Consider the following 10,142-nt stretch of genomic DNA (forward strand, 5'->3'; position numbering starts at 1 on the left):
TCGCTTCATGTCTCACATCAACGCGGCTGTGCTGCTTTTTGTGCTGTTTGCAGCAGGTCGTGTTGTCATTGCGCCACTGCGCCTTTGTGCTTGTTGTGGCTGTCTGTGCTTCTTCTTTCTCCTGTATTTTGCTTGTTGTTCCTCCTTCCAGCTCATCTCCGATCGTTTTGAACGACTGCTTCAGCGCTTCCAGTCCACTTACCCGACACGGCACGAGACGACACGACAGAGACAGAGACACAGACAGACAACAACCACAAAACACAAACACCGTACACGCACCTTCAAGCTTCAGAGCTTCTGCTGTGACAAAAGACACCACCAACCAAAACACCCAACACCCCCACTGCAACAACAACAAAACAGACACGCACTCCTCACACACAGACAACACTCCTCACACACACACACACACACACACACACACACACACACACACAACCACCATGGACCAGTTGCTGCTGCCGATGATCGAGGATGATGGCGGCGCGGAGGAGGTGCTGAGCGAGCTCTGGACCATCCGCGGACCGCCGCTGTACCGCGGGTACCCTGGAAGCGCGGCAGCACTGAAGCAGGAGGCCCGGGATGTTCTCGCCAACAGTACGTTTCGGAAAAAGTGCAGGCAGATTGGCGTCGGCGCCACCACCCACCGATTACGCATCGTCAGGCAATCGGGCCTCCCGCCCATGCGCGTGCTGCCTGCTGCATGGCTCAAGGCACGGAACGGCGCGTGCCGCATCCCACGGAGCCACGAGGGCCTCACCGTCGACGCGGAACAGGCCGTGTGCATCGCCAGCATCAGCAAGTGTCGCCCCGTCATTGTCATGGTGAGCCACCACCATTTTGGTCCGCACAGCGACAAGCCTGATGACGAGGACAACTCCAACGCAAAGGCGCTCTTTGAGTTTACGAAATGGCTCGAGTGGCGAATCCGCATCAAAGGCGTCACGGGCGTGCCCAAGAGCAAGCACCCGCTCATCTTCTTGTGGATCGACTGGCCCTGTATCGATCAAGGACCCGACATCCCCGAGACAGAGGAGAGCATGCCGCAGCTCATGGAAGCACGTGCGCCGTACATTGAGTCGCTCAGCGTGTACACGGCGTGCTGCCACCTGACGGCGTGCATCGAGGGCGTGGACACAGACGACCACGACAGCGACCCATGGTGCCTGGTGCAGCGCATTGCCGCCTACGTGTACATCCCGAACGGGCAAATGCCCTTTATCGTGCAGACCGGGTTTGTGCATCAGCAGCAGATTCCGGCCAAAGGCAGGCGCAGCCTCATCGACCCACTGGAGCACCTCGACAATGCAAGCGCGCACGATGCGCCGTACATCCAGCACCTCACACAGGCGCTCATGAGGTCCGCCACCATTGTCACGCGACCAGAGACAAACAGCGACAACTTATGCGCGGAGTGCCTTCGCGCGCACCCGACACCGCTTGCCTGGGCGCTGTGCATGACCCTGTGTCTCGGCGGGATTTGTGACGTGGGTGTCGCCAACGTGTGCCAGAGCTGCTGCAGCCCCTGCGCGCGGTTCCAGTCGCTTCAGGCGGGAAACGCGTTCCCCGTGCTTGAGCTTCGCGCAGACACGGTGATGATGCAGGAGCCGATGGGCGACGACGGCGACGAGGATGACCTGGTGGTGATCAACCTGGCCGGCAGCAGATTCGGCAGCAGGCACCACCACACCGGCGAGGCGGACGCATGAAGAGGGGGGGGGGGGGTTAAGGGGTGGCTGAGTTGTGAATGGGAAAGGTGAGGAAGGCCAGAGGAGATTTGGGTGCGTAGGGATGGGTGCGTGCGTGGAAGGGGGGGGGGGGAAGGAGGATTGGAGGGAGAGCATGCGCTGGTGGTCGGTGGGTACGGGGGGAGGGGGAAGGGAGACGACGTAGGACATGCACGCGTGCGCTGTCTTTTGTTTGAGGTGACGATTATTGTGTTGCACATTATTGTCTCGTGTGTCTGTATTGTTTGTACAATTTGTTCTTTGCTTGCTTTAGTTTGCCTTTGTGCTGAGATACACAGTATTTTTAAGTGGGTTGTGTGTGTGTGGTGTGTGTGTCAGAGGCTATGAGACACGAGCACACACAACGCGCTGGGGGATGGGGGGGGGGGCTTTCAGGTATAAGGTATTATTGCCTGCTTGCTTACTTGCCTGCTTGCTTGCTTGCCCTCTTGTCTGCTTGCTTGCTTGCTTGTCTGCTTGCTCGCTCGCTTGCTTGCTTGCCTGCCTGCGTGCGTCTTTCCTTGTCTCGGTTCTTCAGTTGTCTCAGCAGATGCGACCAGTGACTTGTCGCTCTGCAAGCAAGACTACATTTTGCACTTTTGCACTTTTATTGTTGTTTAGTTTGATTCCACGCACGCATAATGTGGTGGCGACGTGCAGGCCTGCTGGACAATCTTGCCACCGCTGGGTGGGCAAAATTGCCCATTTGGTTGGGAAGGGTGGATTTGGCGTGAATTTTCTGGGGGGCGACACTGACCCGCGAAAATTTTGAACCTTGACCATGACCAATTTGCGTGTTGTGGGTCAGGTCAAGCGCTGGCTTGAGTTGGGTGGTGGGAGAATTTCGGGATTGATGGGAGAGGGATTTGAACACACCATATCGTGCAGTGAGATTCCACGGGCTCCATACAGAAACACCACATAGTGTAGTGAAAGGTGGAAAGTTGTGAAAGATCCCTGACCACGACCAATCTGACTGCCCGTGGTCGGGTCATTTGAAATTTTCGCGGGTTAGTGTCACCCCCCAGAATTTTGTTGTGCTGCAAAGTTGCGCGTCCTTGCTCCTTGCTCTTTGTTTGTGTTGTTGTTGTTTGCATCTGGCTGGTGTTTTGCTTGTGTTGGTTTGCTCCAACCAAGGCATTCATTTCGCCTTTCCATCCCCCTCACACGACGACACGACATCACCCGCTGGCTCAAGCTCACCAGCCATCTTACTGCAGCCCTCCAGAGAGAGCCACCACCCAGACCTACCTTTCGCTTCGCCATGAGTTCAACGCTGCAACAGCCGCTGCTTCCTCTGCACTCGGACAAGGATGGCGCCGTCGAGGACTTTGGGCGCGCAAGGAGAGCTCTTCTGCCTGAAACAGTCGCACTTGCCGACCTGTGGACAACGCGTGGGCCACCACAGTACTGCGGGTTGTCTGGTGGCGCCCAAGCTTTGAAAGAGAGGGTCAGCAGCGTGCTCAAGAACTGGAAGTTTCAAGCAAAGTGCCGGCAGATTGGCGCTAACCCCACGCTTCAGCGATTGCGGATTGTGAAGCAATCGGGCCTCCCGCCCATGCGCGTGCTGCCTGCTGCATGGCTCAAGGCACGGAACGGCGCGTGCCGCATCCCACGGAGCCACGAGGGCCTCACCGTCGACGCGGAACAGGCCGTGTGTACCTCAATTGTGAACAAGTGCCGTCCCGTCATTGTCATGGTGAGCCATCGCTGGCTTGACCCAGACAATCACAGGCCCGATGACGAGGACAACTCCAAGGCAAAGGCGCTCTTTGAGTTTACGAAATGGCTCGAGTGGAAGATTCAACGCGATGATGTGACTGGGGTGCCCAAGAGCCAGCACCCACTCATTTTCTTGTGGATTGACTGGGCATGTATCAACCAGGGCGATGACATTCCCGAAACAGAGGAGAACATGCCACAACTCATGAAAGCGCGTGCACCATACATAGATTCGCTCAGCGTGTACACAGCTTGTTGCCATCTGGTGACATGCTTCGAAGGGGCTGGCCCTGATGACTACGGCAGCAGACCATGGTGTCTGGTGGAGCGCATTGCTGCGTACGTGTACATTCCAAACGGGCAGCTGCCATTTATTGTGCAAGATGGGTTTGTGCATCAGCAGCAACTCCCTACCAGATCGAAGCGTGAGGTCATTGACCCATTGCAGTATCTCGATAAGGCGAACGAGCACGATGCACCCCACATCAGAGATCTCACTGCAGCGCTACTTGGCCGTCGACAGCTGATCGTTCGACCACCTTGTAACAGCGATTCATGGTGTTTTGAGTGCTTGCGCGCACACCCGTCCGCTATGCTAGCGTGTGCTTGTTTTGTGGTCTCTGCGCCCTTTGGAGGTGGTGTTGTTTTCATGCCATGTGTGCTCAGGGGTGTGAACGTCTCAACGGTTCGAATCGGAGCAACCATCACAGCACTCGAACTTCGCGCCGATTCCGTCGTGACCGAAGCACCGACGAGCGACGAACAAGACGAGGACACTGTCGTCTTCGATTACAAGCGAGGCGACGACGAGGACGAGCAACGGGAAGAGACCATTGATCAGGTTGACCCGGAATGCCGGGAATACAGGGAGGTGGATGTTCAAGTTGTCTGAGCAGGGTTGCAGGAATGTTACATGGAGTCGCGCGTGTTCCACAATGTGTTGTTTTCTGTTTCGGAGGTTGCTTGAACCTGTCACGCCTGCAACTGCCGCCGTGTTCTTCCTGTCTGCTCCTCCTGTTCTTCACCTGCTTTCACCCTTCTGTCACGAGCATGTCATTCCGTCACGCATTCAGTTGTTTTGCTTGCAACACGCTTTCTGTTCTCAACGACCATTGAAACGTAAAATGAAGGAAGATAAAGGAAGATACAGGAAGATAAACGAAGATGAGGAAGAGAGGGATGGACAAAGCACGACTCACGACAAAGGCAGAAACAAATCCAAGGAGAGGACATCACAGCCAGCAGATAACTCGCCAAGTCGGCCTAACACCAGGCCAGCATCATAAGAAACCATGTCGAAGAACATTACACCCATTCCAACAAACACAAAACCCCATAAAAGCCCACGACGTGCATCTCCTTCGCTCTGCAAGTCCGGTTTTCCCTTTGACCGCCGCCACGACGTACAACCTACACCTGCTGCTGGAACGTCTGGATCATGGCTGAGAGCTGTGCCTGCAAGCGCTGCAGCTCGCCCACAGCCTCGTCCCTGTCCTTCCCTTGCAGCATGTCTGCCAGCGTGTCTGGGTTCTCGCTGTTGATCTCCACGGCCTTGCCGCCCTTGAGCGGCAGCGTGATGATCGTGTCGCGTCCCCCCTTGCGGATGCGCGAGCACGACGTGTCGATGGAGACGGGCGACCCGTTGATGGACAGCAGGCTGTTGTTGTTGGGGGGGGGGGGAGGAGGGGGAATGAGGTGCGGAGGGTGTTTGTGTGTGTGTGTGTGTGTGTGTGTGTGTGTGTGTGTGTGTGTGTGTGACAGAGAGAGAGAGAGTGTGTGTGTGTGTGTGTGTGTGTCGGGAGTGAGTAAGTGTGTGTGTATGTGTCGGGAGTGAGTAAGTGTGTAAGTGTGTGTGTGTGTGTGTTGAAGTGCGTGAGTAAGTGTGTGTGTGTGTGTGTGTGCGCGTTGAAGCGCGTGAGTGTGTGTGAGTGAGTGAGTGAGTGAATGAGAGAGAGAGAGACAGTGTGTGTGTGTGCGGTCCTTCATTCTCTTCCAGCCCCATGGAGTGTCAACACCACACGCATTGTAATCAACACCGCCACCATCATCACCGCAGCACATGTGCTCACCTCTCGCCGTTCCGGGCCTGGCGCACATACGGCGTCTTTGGCAGTCGTGGATCAAACCCAAGCTCCTCGTACTGTGTGTGCAGGATCACGTACGTGTACGGGTAAGTGTTGAAGTCGGTGAGCGTGTGTGTGTGTGTGTGTGTGTGTGTGTGTGTGTGTGTATGTATGTGTGTGTGTACTTGCACGAACAACGTGTCAAGTTCAGCACCACACCACCACGCTCATCAGTCCCCGTTCTCTCTCTCCCCTTTACTTCCTTTTGTTCCCTCACTCACCTTCAGCACGCCGCCGTTCTTCACTGCCGCCGGTGTCTCAAACACGTGTTGCTCGTGCTGCTGCTGCTGCTGTTTCTGTTCTGTCGCTGCTGTGCTGGCGCGCGTCACGCGGCGGCTCGGGCGCGCCTATTGGAGGGGGGGGGGTTGCGTGTGAGTGGTGTGTGTGGTGTGAGTGGCGTGTTGCGTGTGTTGCGTGCATGTGTGTATGTATGTATGTTTGTGTGTGTGTGTGTGTGTGTGTGTGTGTGTGTGTGTGTGCGTGTTGTGAGGCCGCAACAGTGAGCGGTTTTGCGCGCCCTGCACCGGTTGCATAAGAAACAGTGCCGAACATCGCCCCACACTCCAAACCACACCTTGAATGATGTGTTTGGTTTGAAGGACACGCGGTTGGTGGGTCGCGTGCGCTTTGCTGTCGACATCTACACGGAGAGTACAATGCGGTGACGTTGGGTGAGATACAACCACCATGGCGGAGTATTGTCGAAGAAACACCCACTCGCACCCCTCCCCCCCCCAAACACAATCACACGCACACACATGATGCAAACTCACGATGCCCGTTGTTGCACGCATGCTGCTTTGGCGCGTCCTGCAGGAATGGTAGTGCGGATTGTCGGCAGCATGAGTGACAAGACACTGAAACACACACACACATGCAAATCTGAGCACGCAAGGAATCATACAACACATCTTCAGCTGCTGCATCAGCTTACGATCGTCGCACGGCGCGTGTGCTCTTTCTCCGCACGGTGCCGGGCTCATTCTCTTCATCCTCAGAGGATGCCTGACAAAAAGTGGGGGAGGATGGAGGAGAGCGTGTGCGTGCGTGCACGTGCGAGCGCGTGAGTGAGCGTGCGTGTGTGTATGCGGGTGAATAAGCGCATGTTCATGCGTGTGAGTCAGTGCGCGTGTAACACCAGTCGACGACAAGCAGGAAGAAAATGTTCCCAGTTACACAGCGTCCCCATTCTTCACGCTCACCGACTCGAGTGCCGCCTTGAACTCTGAAATTGTCAGCGCCTTGACGGCCTGCAAATCAGGTGACCCGTGACAAGTGTGTGAGACAATTGTGTGAGAAGATGGCAGCTGCATATCGCAATGGGGAGATCACACACACGCACACGACACGAACGATAGCCACCTCACCTTTGGGATCTTCATCAGCTCCACGGTAAACTGGCGCGTGATGCTCGCCTTGAGGAAGCGCACCTTCGACTTCATGCGCTCCGCACGGCGAGACACTGTGTGTGTGTGTGTGTGTGTGTGTGTGTGTGTGTGTGTGTGTGTGTGTGTGTGTGTGTGTGTGTGTGTGTGTGTGAATGGATATGGTGGTGCGGCCAGGTGGAAGCACGCAAGAGGGGCCGCAAGGCTGCACACAGTCCTTCACCAAGACACACACACCTTCAATGTCGAACTGCGCGAGGTAGTCCTTGAGCATGTCGGCCTTTTCGTCGTGCGACATGCCCTCTGCAAACGTCACGCCCATCTTGTGTGTGTGTGTGTGTGTGTGTGTGTGTGTGTGTGTGTGTGTGTGTGTGTGTGTGTGTGTGTGTGTGTGTGTGTGTGTGTGTGTGTGTGTGTGTGTGTGTGTGTGTGCGCGTTGTTTGTCCATCAACGGAAATTCGAAAATGGCGGCGCGTCGCCCAAACAAAGCGAAAGCGGATGATTTGCTGAAGATAACCATTAAAATTCCACAAAGCAAGGCACGCACGTTGTTGCACTGGACTTGGCACACGTCCTCCCTTCAGTTTCAGTTGCTTTCCTCTTCTCCTCCTCCTCCTCCTGCTGATCATCATCGTCATGTCGCTGTGTGGAGGCGCGTGTGCCGTCTGCTATGCCGTGGGCGCTTTCTTCGTAAGTTTGCCGTTTGGGGACGGTGTGGTTTGCGGGACTGATTGTGAGTAATGGGATTGATTTGCGCTGGCTTCATGTGTCATGTGTCATGTGATCGCTACTTCTTCACACACACACACACACACACACATCACGCAACATGACCTGCAGCTTCTCAGCCTCGCTGTTCGCGTGCTGAAGGCGGTGTATGCTGCATACCTGCGGCCCGCTGAGGATCCCAAGAAGTATGGCGCTTGGGCAGGTGCGTTGTGAATGAAGGGCAAGAAGAGGGGGGAGGGGACACGGGTGAAACGAAGGAGGCAACAGTGAGACGACTTTGCGATCGATTATCTCATGTGCCTGACTATGACTTGTTTCGAACTGGGTTACAGTGGTCACTGGCGCTACGGATGGCATTGGCCTTGAGTACGCCAAGCAGGTCTGTGTGTGTGTGTGTGTGTGTGTGTGTGTGTGTGTGTGTGTGTGTGTGTGTGTGTGTGTGTGTGTGTGTGTGTGTGTGTGTGTGTGTGTGTGTGTGTGTGTGTCGTGTGTGTCTTGTGCGTGCTAGGTGACCAATACTTGCTTGAACACGATATCCTGACACCTGCTCGCACACACACATACACACATCCTTCTTCTTTCTCTTCCCCCCTCCACGTAGTTGGCGGCCAAGGGCATGAACATTGTGCTCATCAGCCGCACCGCCAGCAAGCTCGCCGATGTCAAGAAGGAGATCCGTGAGTGTGGTGGTGGTGTGTGGGGGGACGGGTGTTACGCGTGTGTGCGTGTGTGTATGTATGTGTGTGTGTGTGTGTGTGTGTGTGTGTGTGTGTGTGTGTGTGTGTGTGTGTGTGTGTGTGTGTTGTTGGTGGTGGTGGTGTTCGCTGTCGTGCATGCACCGACCTCACGCATCATCATCATCATCATCATCATCATCGACACATGCGCACGTACAGTTGCAGCGGACAAGCGCGACATTGAGGTGAAGGTTATTGTCGAGGACATGTCTGGTGAGCCAACCGAGGTGTACCCGCGGATTGCCAAGCAGCTCGAGGGCCTCGACATTGGCGTTCTCGGTGAGTGCGTCTGTGTGTGTGTGGGGGGGGGGGAGAAGGGAAGGGAAGGGAAGGGGCGCCGGGATGGAAGGGGTTGTTTGAGGATGTGTGTGTGTGGGTGTGTGTGTGTGTGTTTTGTGAGTGGAGTTTTGCTGGTGACGATTGGACTGTTGAGTGCAAAGTGCTGTGTGACATCTGCATCGTGTCCTTGCTCACCTCTGTGCGTGCATGTGCCGTGGTCTGTGTGCAGTGAACAACGTCGGCATCTCCTACGAGCACCCAGAGTTCTTCGCCGCCCTTGACCAGGAGGTCAGTAGAGGGATGAGGGTGGGTGGTGATGATGACAGGGGGGTGTGTGTGCGTGCCTGTTGTGTGTGTGTGTGTGTGTGTGTGTGTGTGTGTGTGTGTGTGTGTGTGTGTGTGTGTGTGTGTGTGTGTGTGTGTGTGTGTGTGTGTGTGTGTGTGTGTGTGTGCGTTGCGGGCGCTCTTTGGTATCATGCAACGACACAACGACTTATGCGACATTACGCCACTACCATCACCATCGCCACTGCCATTACGAACATCAGCGCATCGATGCGCTCGTGCGCCTCAACATCGTCTCCATCAACCAGATGACCCGCATCGTCCTCCCCGGCATGCAGCAGCGGTGCGCACCGTGGTGTTGTTGTGGTGATGTTCGTGTTGTTGTTGTGGTGATGTGTGTATGTTGCGTAGTGGTGTTGTTCTGGTGATGTTCGTGTTGTTGTTGTGGTGATGTGTGTGTTTGCTGTGTCGTGGTGTTGTGTGTGTATGCTGTGTCGTGTTGTTGTGTGTGTGTGTATGTTGTGCCGTGTTGTTGTTGTTGTCGCAAGTTACAAGGTGCCGGCATCGCTTCCTGATGGCGGTATATGCTCACATGCGTGTGTCACGTGCTCCACCACCTTCTTCCCATGTGTGTGCTTGTGTGTGACACTGCAGCAAGCGCGGTGCCATCGTCAACGTCAGCTCTGGCAGCGGCACTCTCCCCACCGCCCTCCTCACAGCCTACTCTGCAACCAAGGTGTGTGTGTGTGTGTGTGTGTGTGTGTGTGTGTGTGTGTTGGAGGTGCTAAAGGGCTTACCTTCCGTTCAGTTGTGGCTCTTTCCCGTCACCAAGTCACCTTCCAATCTATGTACATGTACATGTGCTCGTGTGTGTACATGTGTGCGTGTACATGTGCTCGTGTGCGTCTACATTGCAGGCGTACGTCGACTTCTTCAGCCGCGGTCTTGCTGTTGAGGTTGAGAAGGACGGCGTCTTCGTGCAGGTGACGACATCATGTCATGATCGTTTGGGGGGGGGGGGGTGTTGTGCTGGGATGGTTGAACATGTGTGTGTGTGTGTATGTGTGTCTGTGTGTGTGTATGTGTCTGTGTGTGTGTGTGTGTGTGTGTGTGTGTGTGTGTGTGTGTGTGTGTGTGTGTGTGTGTGTGTGT

General features: G+C 55.4%; 4 protein-coding genes across 4 annotated transcripts in view; 3 read left to right on the forward strand and 1 right to left on the reverse strand.

Annotated features, from left to right (window-relative positions):
- The first annotated feature begins 130 nt into the window (after nucleotides 1-130).
- Nucleotides 131-1,824, forward strand: PTSG_09132 (uncharacterized protein). The gene has a single exon (XM_004989329.1). The coding sequence runs from the start codon at nucleotides 447-449 to the stop codon at nucleotides 1,710-1,712; it is 1,266 nt and encodes a 421-aa protein (XP_004989386.1). The 5' UTR covers nucleotides 131-446; the 3' UTR covers nucleotides 1,713-1,824.
- Nucleotides 1,825-2,888: 1,064 nt separating this feature from the next.
- Nucleotides 2,889-4,344, forward strand: PTSG_09133 (uncharacterized protein; the record flags this gene model as incomplete). Its single annotated transcript, XM_004989330.1, has 2 exons — nucleotides 2,889-4,010; nucleotides 4,119-4,344. The coding sequence occupies exons 1-2, from the start codon at nucleotides 2,995-2,997 to the stop codon at nucleotides 4,342-4,344; spliced, it is 1,242 nt and encodes a 413-aa protein (XP_004989387.1). The 5' UTR covers nucleotides 2,889-2,994.
- Nucleotides 4,345-4,513: 169 nt separating this feature from the next.
- PTSG_09134 (uncharacterized protein) lies at nucleotides 4,514-7,336 on the reverse strand. Its single transcript, XM_004989331.1, has 9 exons — nucleotides 7,198-7,336; nucleotides 6,943-7,037; nucleotides 6,778-6,825; nucleotides 6,510-6,580; nucleotides 6,349-6,385; nucleotides 6,150-6,215; nucleotides 5,797-5,922; nucleotides 5,522-5,592; nucleotides 4,514-5,109 (listed from the first exon to the last, which is right to left on the reverse strand). Exons 1-9 carry the CDS (start codon nucleotides 7,280-7,282, stop codon nucleotides 4,863-4,865), a joined length of 846 nt encoding a protein of 281 aa, XP_004989388.1. The 5' UTR covers nucleotides 7,283-7,336; the 3' UTR covers nucleotides 4,514-4,862.
- Nucleotides 7,337-7,492: 156 nt separating this feature from the next.
- The window catches only part of PTSG_09135 (estradiol 17-beta-dehydrogenase 12), a gene marked incomplete at its 3' end in the record, with an annotated part of 3,176 nt that continues 526 nt past the window's right edge, over nucleotides 7,493-10,142 (forward strand). The window contains exons 1-9 of the mRNA XM_004989332.1: nucleotides 7,493-7,650; nucleotides 7,801-7,891; nucleotides 8,022-8,068; nucleotides 8,291-8,366; nucleotides 8,586-8,705; nucleotides 8,935-8,993; nucleotides 9,254-9,333; nucleotides 9,645-9,726; nucleotides 9,908-9,973. Coding sequence (XP_004989389.1) covers nucleotides 7,597-7,650; nucleotides 7,801-7,891; nucleotides 8,022-8,068; nucleotides 8,291-8,366; nucleotides 8,586-8,705; nucleotides 8,935-8,993; nucleotides 9,254-9,333; nucleotides 9,645-9,726; nucleotides 9,908-9,973 — 675 coding nt within the window. The 5' untranslated portion in view covers nucleotides 7,493-7,596. The remainder of the gene's footprint in view (nucleotides 7,651-7,800; nucleotides 7,892-8,021; nucleotides 8,069-8,290; nucleotides 8,367-8,585; nucleotides 8,706-8,934; nucleotides 8,994-9,253; nucleotides 9,334-9,644; nucleotides 9,727-9,907; nucleotides 9,974-10,142) is intronic.

Source organism: Salpingoeca rosetta, assembly GCF_000188695.1.
Source record: "Salpingoeca rosetta unplaced genomic scaffold supercont1.29, whole genome shotgun sequence".
NCBI lineage: Eukaryota > Choanoflagellata > Craspedida > Salpingoecidae > Salpingoeca > Salpingoeca rosetta.